General features: G+C 39.4%; 1 protein-coding gene across 2 annotated transcripts in view; it reads left to right on the forward strand.

Moving 5' to 3' along the window:
* Positions 1-1,854: 1,854 nt before the first annotated feature.
* cldn19 (claudin 19) overlaps positions 1,855-20,589 on the forward strand; it is a 31,840-nt gene continuing 13,105 nt past the window's right edge. Inside the window, exon 1 of one of the 2 annotated variants that reach the window (XM_028807713.2) lies at positions 1,855-2,648. In XM_028807713.2, the coding sequence (XP_028663546.1) occupies positions 2,426-2,648 (223 nt within the window). In that variant the 5' untranslated portion in view covers positions 1,855-2,425. The remainder of the gene's footprint in view (positions 2,649-20,589) is intronic. The other variant, XM_028807714.2, reaches the window with a different exon arrangement.

Genomic DNA, 20,589 nt, shown 5'->3' on the forward strand with positions numbered 1-20,589 from the left:
AAATCCGATTGGATCTGCAGTGCAATATTTTATAGGTCCCACCCTCTCTGTCTTCTGTGACGCGTCAGGCGGCCTTTGAAGCATTGCACCATGCCCCGTGCATGCGCACTTCACCAGAAGACACACACATGGACACTGGACGCACACAGCGGTTTTATTAAAGAGGATATATATATATATTTTATTGTACTACGAAGATGAGAGAGAAACAGTATTTCGATTCTCCTGTATGTTCTGCGCATATAGTGAATTGACAATAAAAGGCTATTTGATTGATTGATTGAACAAACAGCCACAGTAGCATATTATATATAAAGATGATGGTGGTGAGGGATTAGCACTGCTGTCTTGCAGTTCCAGAGTCCTGGGTCCAAATGTACAGTAGGTCTGGCCAATGTCTACAATTTTTTTTTTTCAGGTGCTCTGCTTTTTGTCCAACATCCCAAAATATGCATGTTAGCAGTGGCTGAAGAGGAAAAAAGAAAAAAAACAGGAGGCGGTGCACTGAGTGTTTCTACTTCTTCAGTTGACAGGGGATGGGGGCACCCCTGATTCAAGATACAGGAGATACATTTTAGACTTGGAGACTTGCACATGCAGTATATAAAATTGAAGAACAAGAGATTTTAGGTTGAATGCCTTGCCCCCTTCATTGCAATTCCTATTAGATAGCAGTGGATAACACGTGCAGTATAAACAAGTTGTGAGAAATACTGCTGATCATTGACTGACTTGAAACACTGCTTCTATGTGGGGGAAAACTGCTGGCACTCCAAACAGCAAAATATACGTTGGAGAATTACCAGTACACTGCAAGCACTGGATATTATTTAACTCAGCACTATCAGCTGACCCCGTAAATGAAATAAAGTAAAAATACATGGCATGAATTAACCTGTGACAGCAACACACTTTTCAATTCATTTTTAAATACCTCTCCCAGTGCAGTGACTGGGACACTTCACTAGTCTTTTGCATATAATGCAAACATCGAAGACACAAATGCAAAAAAATGAGGAATAAATTAACCAATGAATAAGAAGTATGACAAAACAATAATATAGGAGGAATGCATCAGAATGCTCTAATGATAGTGATATTCAAATATGCTGGATGATCTGGTAAACTAAGAAGTGATATAGTAGGCGGATCATGAAAAAAAAATCAATTTTGAAGTTGCAAAAATAAAACAGAAATTTTCCTCACACGCTTCTCCTTTCAGTTTAATAATTATTATCAAAGTTTATGCAGCTTGCCTGATTACATCCCAGATTCCCTTTTTTTCCCACTCAGTTTGGGGGGTACTGGGCCAGAATTATTAGAGTCGGATGCTCCTTCTTACACAATCAAAAGATTTCTTATCACAAAAATGCTGCTCATTCCAACTCCTTCAGCTTCAATTTACTAGCCCACACCACCATCCATTGTTAGGATTTAATGGTGAGATAATGATTCTAAAATCTGTGTAATGAATGCCATAAGCTCTTGTTTTATGTGCTGCTGAAAGTAAAAAAAATGAAAGAAAGAAAGAAAGAAAGAAAGAAAGAAAGAAAGAAAGAAAGAAAGAAAGAAAGAAAGAAAGAAAGAAAGAAAGAAAGAAAGAAAGAAAGTCCACCTTTCACTTCTGAGCACATCGGCTCCCTCCCACTCCATAACAGTGTCTGCGGCCGTTGTATGGCTCCCAGTTGATTTAATAATTTTGCTGCCTGGAATTTGTAATTCTCTCTGTGGGCACTGCTTATCAGCTTAGGCAGCCAATCAGAAAGCTGCCCTTCAGCCCTCTTACACGGTGCAGCTGGGGAGCATGTCAAGGCTTTTTTTGTTTCCAGTCACTTTTTTTTTTTATTACTGTTCAACCCCACTCCTTCCCACCTCCCCCTGCTGCTTGCCCGGCAGGCTCAGTGAAGTGTAACTGGGAAGCTATGCAGTCACTACGCTGCCTCCAGCCAGGCCAGCACTGCTATACACATTAGCCATCAAGAGAAGCTAGCAGCGAGCAGGTACTGGGCTTCTTAAAGGGACACAGCAGCAACTTTCCAGTGGCTTGGATCTCAATGCCGACAGCAAGTCTTTTCTGTGAACTTTTGAGTCGTCTCACCAGATGACACGCTGGAGTATGCCGAGTTCTATCAGAAAGGGACTGGTCGTTTCTGTGGACTATAAGCATCACCTCTTGTAATATATACATATTTTATTCTTTCTTATCCCGTTGTAGCAAAAGTGAGTTAAGACCTGTTACTCTCATTAAACTGTACGTGAAGAAACAGAGATACAGAGAGAGAGAAAGACAGTCAAGGGCTGTGGAACTGTAACACTGGTCACCCTCAAGGTGGACCTGCCCTTGCAACCACTTGCTTTTCATTAGTGAGTGTACCTTTCTTAGCTGTCTTGTGCAACCAAGTGACGAATCAAGGAAAACACGAAAATGGCCAATTCTGGGTTTCAGCTGCTGGGTTACTTTTTGGCACTGGGTGGCTGGATTGGCATCATCTCAACCACAGCGCTGCCCCAGTGGAAACAGTCCTCTTATGCCGGAGAAGCCATCATCACAGCAGTGGGACTGTACGAGGGGCTTTGGATGTCCTGCGCCTCACAGAGCACGGGACAAGTACAGTGCAAGGTCTTTGATTCTCTGCTCTCTTTGGATGGTAAGTCATTTGAAGAGCTATGTTTGGAAGGATAGTGCTTAAAATGTACTTTAGCTACATAGGAGGCAGCTGAGTGTTACCTCTGGAGTTGCTGACTAACTTGTTTTAGTGGCATCTAAGAACAGAGTAGGGGAAGGTCTCATGCTAGTGGTTAGAAATGTGATGTCCACACCAGTGTCTTCTGCCTCCTCACTTTCCAGAGCAGGTTTACTTATTCACCCCCCCTCCCTCTCACACATGGATACAGTGCATGTATCAAGCTCCTGCTTCTTCCACTCCTCCTGATTAATAATTCCTGGGAATTCATCCATCCATTCAGCCAGAAATCTCTTTGAAACTTTCCCGTGAGACTCACTAAAGCAACACAAATCACAGCAGATCTGAGTAAGCTTTAAAACACCGTAGAGTATAAGCTGTGAATTCTCCATATCTAGTTGTGACAGACTGGCTGAATGGTTTTCAAAAGTCAGTCCGGAGAAACCTAAGAAACACCATCAAAGAATTCCGTACGTAATATAAGTAACTGTCTCTTAGCTGTTCCATTTGTGTAGACCAAAATATAAAGAAAACAGAATATACTTTGAGTAACGTGTCAAAGCGCTTTCGTTGTAGAGCCATGACTTATAATTCATTACGAGGAACTCAGGTGGGTGATGGGACTTTCTCAGAGTCATGCAGGGTCAATCTCTAAGCGGTGTCTGAAACTATTACAGTTAGGGGAGGAGACTCGTTTTTATTTTAAACTCCAGTAGATCTTTTTTACTACCCACAGGAATATTTAAAGCTGTGTTGTTACGTACTGTGTAAGCTATGGAGTGACTCATCTGACAGCAGCTTCCTTACTGAGCAGCGCATTCAGTGCTGTCTTGTTTTATAGCACCCCATTGACCAAACACTGGGGAAGCTTGTGAGAATCTTTTGAAGCCTTTACAACTTTTCTTTTTTTTTTTTTGTTTCAAAGGCTCAGCCCATTGGCATTCAAGTCATCATTTGGCTTCTGTGTAAATTATTTGGTGAGACACCTGCCAGCCTCACCAAAGCAGTTTCCAGAGTGATAACGGTAACTTCTCGTAACTCTGCCTTTATTTTAATTCAGCTGCCACACAAAAGAAGTGAAACTGCTTTCTTGGAAGCTCTTCTAAACAATTTGATATGTACATAACCACAAGAAGTTAGGCCATAACAGAAAAAAGTGTGCATAAAGTGAATATTGAGGAAGAGAGATACTATAGGAGGCAAATGCTTGAGCAGCTTAGACCAATCTGTCTGATAAAGATGAGAGGCCAATTAATGAATGTTGTACCTAGTGCATGTTCACCCCATAAAATGAAAAGCACACTATGGAGCTTGATTTATAGGGCAACAGAGAGGCTACACTTCTCAGGGTTTTCCCCCGTGGGTGTGGAGTCTTTAAGGTCTTGGCGTTAGTGTGGAGTATGCTGTACCAGTGTAGAACATTCTAAATGTCTGACTCGATGGGTGATTACTGTATGTCAGATTAATGAACGTACTGTAAGAATAAAAAGGAAAGCCTTTCTAGTACAGTATATAAGTAGCTACACTAGATAAGTAGAAGGAGTGCTCTATGTACAGTAAATGAAAATAAATATGTTGTAAGTAATACAAGTAAATTAATTTTGTCTATCCCTAACAAGAACACAAAAAAGACATCGAAGCATATATATGTTAAGTGGAGATTATGCACTGCCTGCATGTAGTGTCTCTGCAGATAAGCAGGGGCTTCATCACTGAGCGCTTGTCAGCTGAGTAATAATCAGCCATTTTCTAACCCACTTATTCCTGAACAGGGTCACAGTGGGGCACTGGAGCAGTTAGCACTGGGGGTAAGGCAGGAACAAATCCTAGACAGGGCGCCAGTCCATCGCAGAACAAATACACACATACACTAGGGCCAGTTTAGTAACGTCAATCAACTTAACCTACATGACTGTGCCGGAGCACCAGGAGGAAAACCACACAGACACAGGGAGAACATGCAGACTCCAAGGAAGAATGAATCGGGACACAAACCCCAGTCTCCTTACTACCACTGCGCCACCATGCCACCCAGATGAGTCCACATAATAAAAGAATTGAAAACTGGGATACCAGGCTTTAGTGACATCCCTTCTACCGTGCTTCTGAGATCAGAGAAAATCAAGAAAATCATCCTGAGATTTAAATGAAAAAATAAACCCCTAAGGTTAATTTTTACATTTTTGCACTAGCTGGAATCAAATAACTTTTATTTATTTTTTTGCTGGTAATGCAATATGGATGAAGGAAATTGCGTCTTTATGGAGAAGACAAGAGTTTAGTTGTACAAAGGGTTAATGTGTTATTCACACAAACCCACCGCTGTGTCATTGACGGCTGGTCAAACAAAATGTATTCACATATCTTGGCCAAGCCTTTCAAAGCTGATGGGTTTCATTTTTGATATTGTCAGTTCTAGAAGTGTCTGGCTTAGTTCTGTGGTACAGAAAAGTCAACAAAGCAACTTAACTTTATATTAACATCATAAAAACAAAAATAAAAAAATAAAATCCTGATTTTAATTTTTCAGGCCAAATGGATTAAACAAATATTTAGCTGATAATTCAGTTTTCTCCCAAATTTTTTTTCGTATTAGTAAATAGGAGGTGCTTCTTTATTATTAAGAATATGTGCCATATTCACTAAATTAATCTTCAAATTAGTGTTACTCTAATAAAGAATTGTGGTGGGGCTATCAAAGATGTGTTGAGGACAAAGTGGGAACTGCCCCATGATGGAGTGTCAGTCAGCCCTTCAAAGAGACCCACTCCGTCCCCCAATTTAGGGAAACCTGCATGTGAACCTTTGATGCAAAGAATTTTTGAATCACAATTAAATGGGCCCTAATATGGATCCTCTATGTATTTTTGGTTACTAGATAGACAGATAAAGAGTATTTCATGCTTATTTAGTGGACAACAGTATACATTTGCTCTGGACTCAGTAAAAAGTGCTATTTGAAAAATAAGTTGTATTGTATTGTATTGACTGATTTAATGCTTACTCTAAGCCCCATTAAGTCAAGTTTGTTGTCATGTATACTCAATACAAAGAAATTCTTAACTTGCACATCTCCTCAGAAGAGTTGACAAAGATACAAAACCAAAAACAAACACAATAATAATTAATTAAATAAAAGGTACATAATTGAATGCAACATTACTGGAATTCAATACATATCTGCAAGCATAAATATAAATATATATAAATGATGGCACAACTGATGTTGTGTCTTTTACCTTCCTTTCTACACACATATCTAAAACCATTGTTTGCTATGTTAAAATATTTGAATGCTTTTGATTGACTGATCAGCAAGCATCAAGAAATGTGAGTAAACATCGTTCCTGAATCTACTGGTGAGAGTGCCAGTGGCACCGTGCCATCTGCCAGAAGTTAGAAATGAGAAAAGAGGCTGGGCAGTATGGCTGAGGTCTTTAATTATCCTGTTTGCCTTTCCAAGGCAGGGAGTGTTGTATGTGTACTGAATAGCAGGCAGCTGGGTGCCAGTCATTTTAACAAAAGTCAGTTAAAGCAAAAGCAAAGAATAAAAGCTTTTCATTTGTGTGCCTGGAGTGACCGAATGTTCACTGCAGAAATATACTCAAGCCCTTAAGGCCTGAACACACTTTACACAATACTTGGGAATACACAAGCTGCTGCAAATTAAATGAGATACAGTAACTCTGATTAAAATGAGCCAGCACATTAGTGAATCATGGAACGCTGTTTGGGTCATAACTACCCCCAGCACACATGTGTAAATGTGTTGTATACATGCATTAAAAATACATTCTTACTTATCATGTGATAGATAGATAGATAGATAGATAGATAGATAGATAGATAGATAGATAGATAGATAGATAGATAGATAGATAGATAGATAGATAGATAGATAGATAGAACTTTATTTGTCAGAAAATTAAGGAGACTCATCCATCCATTATCCAACCCGCTATATCCTAACTACAGGGTCACGGGGGTCTGCTGGAGCCAATCCCAGTCAACACAGGGCACAAGGCAGGAAACAAACTCCTGGAAGGGCGCCAGCCCACCACAGGTCGCACACACACACCAAGCACACACTAGGGACAATTTAGAATCACCAATGCACCTAACCTGCATGTCTTTGGACTGTGGGAGGAAACCAGAGTACCCGAAGGAAATCCACGCAGACACAGGGAGAACATGCAAACTCCTCACAGGGAGGACCCAGGAAGCGAACTCGGGTCTCCTAACTGCAAGGCAGCAGTGCTACCCACTGTGCCACCGTGTCGATTAAGGAGAATCACAGCAAATAAATTATTCAGTCATCAGCTAACAAACTTCAGCATCACAAGAATGACATGTGATTCCAGAGGTGACTGGCAGACCTGCTTATGTGTGAACTTATTAAGTAAATGGAATGTAATTTGGTTCAAAACATTTCTGGGCACAGACATTAAAATACGTGTTTAATGCATCATGTTACATTCATTACATATTTTTTTTCTACTCATACATTGTCACATATGGTAATGTGAGTAAAACAAACAAATCCATACTGATGTGGTATCTATACTACTGAGAGAGCACAGTTTAACTTCACGCCAGTAGGTGGGGCCAGACGTCATACTGATTGACCCGATACAAATAAATAAGCTGATGTGAAATTCAAGAACAGCAGATATAAACATAATAATAATAATAACAATAATAATAATAATAATAACTAACCCCCTGCTCGTTTCACTCACCAACCCTCCGACATGTGCTAAGCGCCAGGCACTTTGTGTCTGTGCCACTCGCGTATGTGCATTTCACTTTCACCAAACAACAAATCTTTTAATTCTCTCAGATAGGCCTCTTCATTGGGAAGAAACACTACTTTTACCTGATGGAAACACGAATTAGACGATCTACAAGTCTCTGACTTAAAGTTTAAAGCCAAACAATATCTACATACTTCTGTCATATCACCTATGTCCATATAGTTGATCTCTTTTTGCTGTTCTGTTAATAATTTCCGCTTGTTAGCACTGATGCGATCTTTACTATCAGTTTTTTGAGAATCTCTAATCTGCTCTGCATGTGTATCGCACCAATGTTTCTGAACCTCTTTACAACGTTCTACTTTGTCTTCTACTCTTTGTCTTTAATTTCCGCCCCCTCTTGGAGCTAAGAGCGCAGGAACTGTGTCTGACAATAGCATTCCTACAAGTGTGAAGTGATTGGACTGTGGACGTGGTTGTAAATGTTTGAGAGGAAGGCGGGACTTGTCAAAATCTCTTGGCAAAGTCTCATCTCACAGGAACTGAAATGATCTCTCGCAGGAGTTGAAATTATCTCAGAGAAAGTCTCATCCCAGGATTTCCTTTTATAATATAGATATAATAATAAAATAACCATAAAGCAATATTAAATACATTATGTAAGAACTATATTAGCTAACTGTGTCATGGATGCAAAATGGGCCTTATCTTTCCAGCTAAGGTTATACTTTTGGAAATTTTGGATGGAAATGAAAAGTCTGAAATTTAAGTTATAGAATATTTTACAGAAGGTGAACAGTTAGAAATTAGCAAATTTCTTTTAATGGTCCTAATTGTCAGGGGTAGGAATGGCTAATGCAAATGTTTAGATCATTAGCTGCCTGGCTCTAGATACTAATATTTGGTTATACAAAATGATGCCTAGTCAAGGACAGAATACCCAACCACTTATTTCCTGATCTGCCTATTTCAATTCAAGGTCGCAGGAGGCTGCATTATCTGCTAATCTGTGCAGGCTTTTATTCCAACCTTAGCCTAACTGGTGACTCTCAGATGGCCCAGTATGAGTAAATGTGGGCGTGTGTCCTGTGATCAGTTCATGTTCACTTTAGGAGAAAGGCTTCGACTCCAGCTGCTCTGATTTGGTGTAAAAACTGATACATGGATGAGCTCAAGAATGAATAGAAAATATATCAGACTCTTAAATTTTCTTTAAAATTAAAAATTTTCTTCAAAACACAGCTTGACACACATAGCCTATAATATATTAACTCAGATGTTAATAACACCTTTGGAAAGGAAAAATACAAACCACTAGCATCATTCAAAAGACCAATATAACGTTAGGAATGCAGACTAGCAAATCTGAAATTTACATACTGTGCAATAGAGAGCACAGAAATGGATCAGCATCTTTTCCAAGGCAGATTCCTTCCTTGTGCCCAGCATTGCTGGGATAGGCTAGAGCCCCAATGACAATGGGCTTGAGAATGTTATGTTAATTGAAGGGCACAAGCTCAGCTACAATATGCAAGCAATGACTTGCATGACATATAGTTGGCTGTTTTTAGTCTTCTGTTTGTACTGCAGATAAGCTGAAAAAACCTCAAAACTTCTTCTTCTTCTTTCGGCTGTTCCCATTAGTGGTCGCCACAGCGGATTATCTTCTTCCATATCTTCCTGTCCTCTACATCTTGCTCTGTCACACCCACCACCTGAATGTCCTCTCTCACCACATCCATAAACCTTCTCTTAGGCCTTCCTCTTTTCCTCTTTCCTAGCAGCTTTAACTTTAACATCCTTTTCTCAAATTTCCCCAGCATCTCTCCTCTACACATGTCCAAACCAAAGCAATCTCGCCTCTCTGACTTTGTCTCCCAACCGTCCAACCTGAGCTGACCCTCTAATGTACTCATTTCTAATCCTGTCCATCCTCGTCACACCCAATGCAAATCTTAGCATCTTTAACTCTACTACCTCCAGCTCTGTCTTCTGCTTTCTGGTCAGTGCCACCGTCTCCAGCCCATATAACATAGCTGGTCTCACTACCGTCCTGTAGACCTTCCCTTTCACTCTTACTGATAACCGTCTGTCACAAATTACTCCTGACACTCTTCTCCACCTATTCCACCCTGCCTGCACTCTCTTTTTCACCTCTCTTCCACAATCCCCGTTACTCTGTACTGTTGATCCCAAGTATTTAAACTCATCCACCTTCGCCAGCTCTACTCCTTGCATCCTCACCATTCCACTGACCTCCCTCTCATTTACACACATGTATTCTGTCTTGTTCCTACTGACATTCATTCCTCTTCTCTCTAGAGCATAACTGCACCTCTTCAGGATCTCCTCAACCTGCTCTCTACTCTTGCTACAGATCACAATGTCATCAGCAAACATCATAGTCCACGGGGCCTCCTGTCTAATCCCGTCTGTCAACCTATATAACTCTTATGTACTTCTCTGCCACTCCCGACTTCCTCATACAACACCAGAACTCCTCTTGAGGCACCCTGTCATATGCTTTCTCCAGATCCACAAAGACGCAATGTAACTCCTTCTGGCCTTCCCTATACTTCTCCATCAACACCCTCAAAGCAAAACATTGCATATGTGGTGCTCTTTCTTGGAATGAAACCATACTGACGGTCACTAATTATCACCTCCCATCTTACCCTACCTTCCACTACTCTTTCCCATAACTTTATGCTATGGCTCATCAATTTTATCGGCACCAATACACTTCTTCTCCACTCCTCAGGCATCCTCTCACTTTCCAAGATTCCATTAAACAATCTGGTTAAAAACTCCACTGCCATCTCTCCTAAACACCTCCATGCTTCCACAGGTATGTCATCTGGACCAACGGCACTTCCATTCTTCATTCTCTTCATAGCTGTCCTTACTTCCTCCTTGCTAATCCTTTGCACTTCCTGATTCACTATTTCCACATCATCCAACCTTCTCTCTCTCTCATTCTCTTCATTCACCAGCCTCTCAAAGTACTCTTTCCATCTTCTCAACACACCCTCCTCGCTTGTGAGTATGTTTCCATCTTTATCCTTTATCACCCTAACCTGCTGTACCTAAACCTAACCTAAACCTCAAAACTGAAGGAACTTTTTCTGCCCTAACTCTTACAAAACTAACAGATAAGATGGCAGTTGATTAAATGTCAGCCCATTGTGTGTTCTCAGTTCTCTGAGACATGCTTTACACTTTGACATTCCCAGTGAACTCAAACATCACAGCTTGATCTCTTCTGATTATTAAACAAAGCTGTCAGCTTAGGGGAGTTTGACTTCAGCCAGGTGATGTCATGCCATCTTGTCTTTTGATTCTGAATCACAGTGACGACAGGATCACACTAACACCTAACATCTTCATATTGAGAATTCTGATTGGCACACATCTTTATATGTAATAATAATCATTACAGACCTAATGGGTTTGCCTTGATGCACATTGCAAAATCAACTTTGCATTAATATAGTAATTTTACTATGAGATGTGTATGTCATAAACACTACTCTACAGTGAAATGGCACTTCATTACATTGCTTATGGATCTCCATAAATTTTATGAATTCGTTTTAAAGAACTGTTAGACAAGAAAGCCTGAGACGATAGAAAGGATTGTTTATATTTTTACAAGCCGAGACTATGCGTAGCATTGCGATGATTTGTACCCAGTGGGGAATACGTCATTTTTTACATGAAAGATCATTTTGTTAACAAATTAGCAAGAAATGTACAGAATGAATGAAAAACAATGTTTATCTGTTATTTGTTACACAAATGGCATCCCACAGCCGAAGAGCAGGACAAATGACTTGTTTATTGTTGCTGTGAGCAAAAAGTGCTGGTTTCAATTTGAGTGTCTCTGCAAAAGAAATTCTGATGCATTCAGAGTGTGAGGATTAAAAGAAGGTTACATCAATAAGCCTAAAATGAACAAAAACCCCTAATGTTAAAGTCATTGTACACAAGGATTTTACCAACCTCACTTTTTCTAGTGCAGGGTGATGGGGCACTGGAGACGATCAAGTTAAGGTGCGTGCAACACATGAAGCAGCCCAGGTCGGAGTGGCCGATCACCACAGCACACACTCATACACTAATGAGGCCATGTTAGAGGTACCAATAAAATAAACAACACTTGTTTGTATTATAAGAGAAGAAAAAGAGCCCTGTTTCATATAAAACTAAAGATGGCTACCCTACCAGTCTAAGCTTGCTCACTTCTGTCATCAACAGGAATAAGTTTATGCTGCGGGAATCTACAACCAAACAGCATCTGTACTCCAGAAGCGGTGTTTCCATGCTTTCATTGCCACTATTTATGATGGCGTGCCTGCGTCTGCTTATCTACAATGCTGAGCCCCAACATAAACACTAACTAACCAAAATGCAGTAAAGGAAGCGTGTAGTTTTGTTTCTACAGAGCGTCTACAGAGCTAAAAATGAGGGGATCCCTAAGAGACGCATGCCTGTGGGAGAAAGAGGACAAAATTGACACAGATAGTGACAGGGCCAGGATTGGAACCAATTCTCTTGCAGCTATCCACAGTACTAGGGTGTTGTACCATGTTAGCCATTATGGATACAACAAGAATTCAAGAGAAATGACACCTTTTATTGGCTAACTAAAAAGATTATAATATGCAAGCTTTCGAGGCAACTCAGGCCCCTTGTTCAAGTAACATGTAATCCAAAGAAAAACACACACACATACAAATACAATTACTACAAAGTGACCTGAAAATAAAAACCACAGCATTACAACACCTTCAGCTCCTACATTATTCTGACCTGTCTACTGGGAGGAAATGAACCCCTTCAATCATTGATCAAGCGTGATGCCATCAACTTGAAACAGTTACTTATTACATTAGGATGTGGGAAGCCATAATGTGTGGAAGCATAATTTGGCCAGATACTGTTTAATTCATAGGCAGGTGCTTTGTTAAATTTAATGTAACAGGGAGACTAAATGCCACAGAAACAAGAGGCAAAGTGAAACAAACACACACACACATACATACATATTGCTTTCTGCCCTCCCTGCTACAAAGATGACCAACTCACTTCCCTAAAAACAGTTTCACTGAAACCTTACACTCCGAAAAACACCTGCCTGTTAGAACCTCTCAGTCATCGATCAAGAATGAGTCTGAGAGCTGACTGGAATTCTGTGAGAGATACGCAGGTATAAGGGAAGCTGTGAGAAATATGAGGGGTGATCAAAATGAGAAACACTAGTAAACCAAGTAAGTTTTGGATTTTAACATAAATTCCTGTGTACTCAAATATAGTTCATACACCCCATAGGAAAATTTTATTGCTTAAATGTTGATCTTTGATAGGTCATCAGACTTAATAGAGATTCTCATTTATGTTTCATTTAAGAATCAACTTTGTCAGAGATGTTTCTCCTAAAATTCCTTTGGGCAAAAATGAGACATGAGATACAGTAAAACTGAGGTAAAAGGAGTCAAAATTGAGAATTTGGTTCAAAAAGCAGGGTTGTTGAACTCTGGGCCTGGAGGGCTGCAGTGGTTGCAGGTTTTCATTCTAACCCTTTTCCTAATCAGCGAGCAGTTTTCACTGCTAATTAACTCCTTTTCCCTTCATTTTAATAGCCCTGATTTTAAGGATTCAGTCCACTGAATTGATTCGTTTTTTCATTAAATGGCAGCCAAACCGAAATGAGACATGAAACGAGTCAACAGATGACCAGCTAAACTGGGATTTCAAACCAATTTCATACGAGAAGCCAAATCTTGCTGTTACTTAAACCGGTTATTTAATTCCATGGCTTGTTGCTTCTCTCATTCCGCCACAGCAGACATTTCCAAAACTTCTTCTAAGAACACTGTCAAGATGTTTTAGTGACCTGAAAGATTAGCCTTACCGAGACCTTCATCCTTCTTTAGTTTCAGATATTGCTTGATGGGCACAGGTGAGCTGGTCATGTGGTGGCTTGTTTTGTGTCTCATTATTGTTTGGCTTCTAATTAAGAAAAAAGAAACATCAAAGGCACCTGAGTCAAGTTAATTAAAACTAAGGCAAAACTAGTTAATTAGCAGCAAAGACAGGTCACTAATGAAGAAGATGGTTAGAATGAAAACCTGCAGCCACTGCAGCCCTCCAGGACTGGAATTCGACACCCGTGGTATATTTTGTGAGATCTCTTTCTAGTCTTGTTTTAATCTCATTCAGTGATTCACATTTTCTACTTATTATTGGACAGATCATCTTTATCCATGGTGACTTACAACTTTTGAGATACAGTGGTGACATTTCTTTTGATTTTGCCAGTTGGGTCACAGGCAGGTGAAGTGACTTGCTCAGGGTCTCACAGCATTAGTAGCAGGATTTGAACCCACAACCTCAGGGTTTGAAGTCCAAAATCTTTGCCACACTTCTTTTCTAGAATGTGTGATCTAATTGCAGTACATCAATATAAATTAGATCAACTAATAGTATTATTCAGAAGCAAAGTTTTGTAATCATAATAAAGTGTTTTATCACCACAAACAACTAACCATACATTTCACAATACAGTATATAACTGAGCACACAATGCAAATAGATTCCAATTGCAAAAGAAAAAAATGTCAAGACACTATTTAGAAAATCTGAGCCCATTGTGTAACTTTGAGATCTCTTCTGAAACCCAAGAGGAGACACTTTTGAGAAAACCAGTGTATGTTTTCTCAGGAGAAAAATATGAAAAGCGGAAGACAAACGAAAACGTCTTCATTTTATGTCGTTCTGATTTCATTGCTGTCTAGGAGAAACCACAAAGATAATAAGGGGATCTCTTCTTTGGTTTTTAATTTCTATGGGACAGTTCCCAAAGGTTTCTGTGCCAATCAAAGGATTGTGTCTGGTTTAAACCACCACTGTTTTGAAGCTGGTATAACGTATCTCATAGAGTCAGCCCTTCATAGTGTGGAGCACGGAGTGGTCTCATGGGGCCAGGACTGCAGAACAGATTGGCTCTGACATATGTTTGAATCCAGAGACTTTGGTGAGCAACTCATGCAGTTTGAGGTTTAAGAGGGATGGTCCACAACTTTTGACATAAAGTAAGGAGCAAACAAAATGTGGGTCAGTAACTGGACAACTGGGAGGTGATCAGCTTTATGACAGTGATGAGAAGGTGTGGGAGCATAAGATTATGGTGACAATGAAAATGAACATCTGAGCCATAGTGGTGAGCAGACATGCATGGTCCACAGCAAATAAAGGATTTTGAGGTGATGTGATAGTAAACCTTGAGTTTGTAGGTTCAGGTCTTGCTACTGTCACTGTGTCAGAAAAAAAACAAAAGAAATGCAGCCAATTGTATATTAAATGTCGCAAGTCACCTTAAATGATGGCGTCAGCAAAATAAGTAAATAAAATAAACAAACAAACAAATAAATAAAACAACCTAAAGCAGTAAATATCATTAACTCTGAGAACACTGACCATTTTGACTGTTAGGTGGTTTCGTCTCTCCATTGAACCCAGGTGCCTGGAGAGGTGAGGCCGCCAGTAGCTTCTTTGTAAAACCAAACTTTTCTCATATAGCACCTTTTTGTAGTGACTTCCTTCTTAGTCTTTTGTGAGGATCCAATCAATAACCCTGACATTCTTTAACCCGTAGGCCTCTATGAATTGTACTAAATCGTCCAGAAGTAGATGGTGCAGAATTTTGTTATTTTGTCTTTTTTTTTTGTCTGATATTTTGCTCTCTTTCAGTATGATTTCATGCTAATAATATCTGCAAGAAGTTTTTTTCCTTTGAATGTATGGTGGGAGTTGTGCCAGGGTGCTGTGAGTTGTATATATAAAGTAATAGACTTATGAACTGGTATGAAATTAGGGCAAAATGAAAAAATGATTAAGTAAATATAGAAAATAACAGCAATCCACGTTCTACTTCAGGAACTCCAACTGATGAGTGCGACTTTTCCAAAGCTCCCCACATGACCTGGCTCAGACGGGATTAGACTCAGCTGCAGATAGAATAGAACCTCCCTCACATTCCCAGTTGCTGCTTGCGATTTTGTCAAGCATTTTTGTACAAGTCTGAGCGAGGAGCGCTGTAAAGGAAATGCAGGGATCTAGAGGTCAAGACTTTCCTCCCATATGCTTTTGTTATTTTTGTCCAAAATAAATAACTGTCCGTGGAAATTTTCTCCAAGAGTTTTCTCTGAGTAAGCCCAAAGACGTGCAGTTCAGATTAACCGGTGATTTTAAATGGACCCCAGTTTCAGCAAAAGTTGGCGTGCATGTGCATTTGCACTGTATTGGTATCCAGGACTGGTTACTGCCAAGGGCAAAATAATAAAAGGACAAATGTCTGTGTGTGCTGTAAATGTATGGCAATTCAGATTCTATGTCTCTGTCATATTCAATTGTAAAAGTAGTGCTAATGTTTGTGATGTCTGTTGGAATAAAAAATGCAGTGCCTTTTATTATACAAATGTTTGTGATGCACCATCTGTTCAATATTACTATATCCATTACATTATACATCTCTCTATTATAAAAGGAAATCCTCTGACGAGACTTTCTCTGAGATAATTTCAACTCCCATGAGAAATAATTTCAGGTCCCACAAGACATGACTTTTTGCCAAGAGATTTTGACAAGTCCCGCTCTCCTCTTAAACATTTACAACCAGACCCACAGTCCAATCACTTCTCGATCATATGAATGCTATTGTCAGACACAGTTCCTGCACTCTCAGCTCCAAGCGAGGTCAGAAATAAAAGACAAAGAGTAGAAGACAAAGTAGAATGTTGTAAAGAGGTTCAAAAACGTTGGCGTGATACACATGCAGAGCAGGTTAGAGATTATTGAAAGTACTAAAATTCGAAAGTCTCAAAAAAATGATAGTAAAGATCACATTAGCACTAACAAATGAAAATTATTACTTGGTGAAATAATGGAACAGCGAAAAGAGTTTGAATATATGGACATAGGTGATATGACAGAAGTATGTAGATATTGTTCAGCTCAAACTTTAAGTCAGAGACTTGTAGATCGTCTAATTCATGTTGCCATCAGGGAAAGGTAGTGTTTCTTCCCAATGAAGAGACATATCCGCGAGAATTAAAAGATTTGTTGTTTGGTAAATAAGTGAAATCCACATACGCGAGCGGCTGGTGCATAGCACAGGTCGGGGGTTTGGTGAGCGAGCGAAGTGAGCAGGGGGCAAAATCCCCCTAGTTCCATAGATGGTGAACTGCTAATGTTAATAGTGAATATGCTGAGGTCTACGGTGATTACTTAGACTTTATCTCATGTTACACGGATAGCACAGTTAGTACCTAATAGGTGAAGCATGGCAGAATGGCACTTCAAGTGGCTCACAGCTTCTGATAGTTAGAGTCCCACAGTCCAAAAATATGAAGGTTAAACTAAAGGATGACTGTAAATTGGCCTGGAATGAGCACATCCAGTGATTAACAGCCATTCTGTTTGGGTGTTTTGTTTGAGTGAATGAACAAAGAGAGGTGGAGACTCCAGGGAATCATCTAAATAAAACTGATTGCCTCTTCTTGATTGACTGCACTACTGCTACCAGGTAGTTGTTAGTAGATATCTGTCCTCCATATCTCATTATTGTACTTCTGTGTACTTCATTTAAAAGACAGAACCAGCAGAATGTACTTTGCATGGCACCCAAGGAAACAGTGCAGTTTTTAGTGGCTTTACACTATTAAAGATAGCCTTTTAGAAAACCAACTGATACTAACCATTCTTAAGACAACGAAAATGAGCAGACTAAAACAGGGACGTCAAACTTCGGTCCTGCCACTTCCCCTATTAGTAACCAGTTACTAATGCTAACAGAACACACAAGTTGCCATGATTGTAAATGGTTTGCAATTTAATACTTTCATTTTTTTCTATAATGAGAAAAGCAAGCCAACAGATGACCAGACTAACTTGGATATATTTTCATTCAGTATCTGTCAGAATCAAATATTTGAAAAGTAACAAGTGAGGGTCGGAGAAATGCTTGTCTACTTTGGTTTGAAAAGAAATCAGTTTTGAAATGACTGGTGTGGCAGAATGAGAATACTAAAAAGTCAGAATTAAATAACAAGTTTCATTTTCAGCTGAATAGAACAATGAAAATGTGTCCCTCCGAGTTAACCGGTCATCCAATGGCTTGCTTTGCATCTCTTTATTGGTTGGCTGCCAGTTAAGGAAAAAATAATTAAGCAAGTCAATTAAAATTAAGGCAAAAGAGGTAAATAAAATTAGCAGCAATTAAGAAAGTGGATGGAATGAAAACTTGGAGCCACTGCGGCTCTCTGGGATCTTAGTTGGACACCTCTGGTCTAAAATATAGATTGAAACTATATGAAATAAGAATCACTTTAACATGAATATAACTGAGTCAAAGTCATATTACTAAAGTTGCACAAAACAAATCAACAAAAAGCCAAAACAAACCCTACGTTAAATGCACCAGAGCTCTAAATACTCCTCTAAATGTGGGAGTCATGACACAGCAGATAAAACTTCTTGGCAAAGCAAAGAGAGAGTGAGATAAGTGCTGGGCTGTACCTGTCATATGCTCTTATATTGCCAGCTTTTCCCCCCAGTGACATCACACATGTTCTTTTGGATATAACACAAGTTGACAATGAAAAGATTTAGATTTTACATCTTACCAGTTAGGGTGGCGCAGTGGATTGTGCTTCTGATTTACAGCTTCGCACACTCTTAAAAATACGGGTTTTTATTGGCACTCTATGGTTCTTCACTGGGTTATGTGGTTCCTCATAGAACTATTGCTTGAGAAAGCACCATTTCATTCTGGGAAGGGTTCCTTACAAATGAAGTTGGTTCTTTCTGCTTTGTGCAAACTTCCTAATATGTAGTTAAAAAAAATAATGTTTGAAAGGCTACCTTGCAGGATACTAATAAATTAAAGAAACCTGGAGGTAGTCTGTGTTACTGTAATCATCAAGGGTCCTTCAAAATCATTGATGGGACCCATTGGTATTTCACTAATCTGTTACCATCGATTCATAGTTATTAACTGTATGGAGCAGGTTATGGATCTAAATAAATAAAGTTTTTTTCCTGAACCTTCATATGGATGGATCTTTTGGCAACCAAATATGGTTCTCCTATGGCATTGGTCTGAAGAGCCGCTCTGGCACCTTTATATTTAAGAGTGAGCTTGAATCTCAGTTCAGGCAGTTCTGCCCTGTGTGAGTGCAGGCTTTCAGATGAGTGCACATTTTTTTCTTACATTTTCTGATAAGATGTGTGTTAACTTAATTGATAACTCTTTCTTTCTTAGTTTGCTCTAATATGGGCCTGTGCCATTGCTGTAGGATTATTCACAATCTCTCAGTGACCCTGAATTCAATTAGTCAGTTAAAAAATGGATGGATCTTATTGTTTTTTTTGCAATGACCCCAAGCTGAACATATTGTCTTAACATTTAGGAGATAAGAAAAATTTTCTCACCGCTTATGTATAACTAACAAAGCATTTTTAATTCTGCTTAATCCAATTCAAGACTACAATGGGGCCAGAGCACATCCATTGGATGCAAGGCAAGAACCAACTCTACACAAGTCAAGACTCCATCACAGCTTATGTACAACTAACCTCAGAAAATAAGCTAATGGAAATGTGTGTTTTAATAACTTTTTCAACTCTACATCACATTTGATCTGAAAAACGAGATATTTCATATTTCTAACATAAATTCATACCTACAAAAACTGGTTGATCCTGGTCTGGTGGTGGACTTAGGAGGAATGGGGCCCACCTAAGCTAGAGTTAAGGAACCACACAAAAACTAGTATGTAATTTCGTAGCTTAAGAGTCACCTACACTTGAATAGCCAATGCACAATCACGACAAACAGAGCAAAAGTATGCAAGAGGTGAATGGACAGTTACAAGAATCACAGGACATACATATATACAGTAGACACCAGTATCGGTGCACTGCACAGTAACGTGCAGTGAATCCTATTGACCTGAGCATTCCTAGTTTTCAGACTCTGTACGTTTACCATTCGTTTGCTCAGAGGTTGATGCGCTTTCTGCTTCCTGAGCAGATCTTCTTTTCTCCACCTTAGCGGCCCACTTCTTCTCTTCTTGCGTTGGCATCTTTTCGCGTTAGAACTGATTAAGTCAGTGTTTGTATTGCAATTACTTAGTACGTTTTCCTTAATTTTTCACTTAAGCTGGCACTTAAGTCTTCAATCTGCCTCAAGAATGATTAAAGATATGAAGAGGTAGGGGAAGTGACGACGAAGGTGGTAGGGATGAGAACGGCGCCCCTACGCATGCACCGCACGGCCGTCCTGCCGAGAGTTGATTCTACAAAAAAATAAAATAAAAATAAAAAGAATTATAATTCCAAAACTCTTCACTTTTAATATGAAGCTGTAGTGCAGAGTTTCAGCGTAGTATATGTGTACCAAATTTCAGGATACAGGTTATTCGATTTTTGACCTTGTCTTTCCTTGGTTGACCTTTGACCTTGGAGGTCAATCATCACCCCGAAAGCAGATAGCAGATGTCACGTAGTATATGTGTGCCGAATTTCATGTCAATAGGTCAAATGGTTTGCGAGGTGCAGGTGATTTAAAATCCTGGACAGACAAACGGACAGCCATGGTAGCGTATTATATAATAAGATAGAGAGACAGAGACAGAGACAGAGTGAGCATGCAATGCAAAGCTTACAATAATAATTAATAACTGTCACAGCACAACACAAGGACGGCAACTGACCCTTCAGCAGAGACAGTATGCCATGTCAAATGTTAAGAACAGAGCAAGTGGGTCTTCACCTAATCTACTTTGAGAAAAAGGAAAGGAAAGAGAAGGAGAAAGTGAGAGAAAAGTTTATAAAAACATTATTGTGCCACAAAATTATTGTCACAATGTCTGGTGCTTTTAAGTGTGAAGGTGATCAAAAATGAAAATAAAAATACATTTAAATACTTTATTAGGCTTACTTGTTCACAAATTTGCAGATTCTCAGCACTTGCGTCACACTACTAATAAACCTCATACGTTTTCAGTAGAGATACGGCCAGCTCAGGAGTTATTGTTTCATTGTCCAAATCACTTCTCCAGAGCACAACTTCTTAACAACATTCTCTT

This window comes from Erpetoichthys calabaricus, chromosome 8, assembly GCF_900747795.2.
Source record: "Erpetoichthys calabaricus chromosome 8, fErpCal1.3, whole genome shotgun sequence".
In the NCBI taxonomy this organism is placed as follows: domain Eukaryota; kingdom Metazoa; phylum Chordata; class Cladistia; order Polypteriformes; family Polypteridae; genus Erpetoichthys; species Erpetoichthys calabaricus.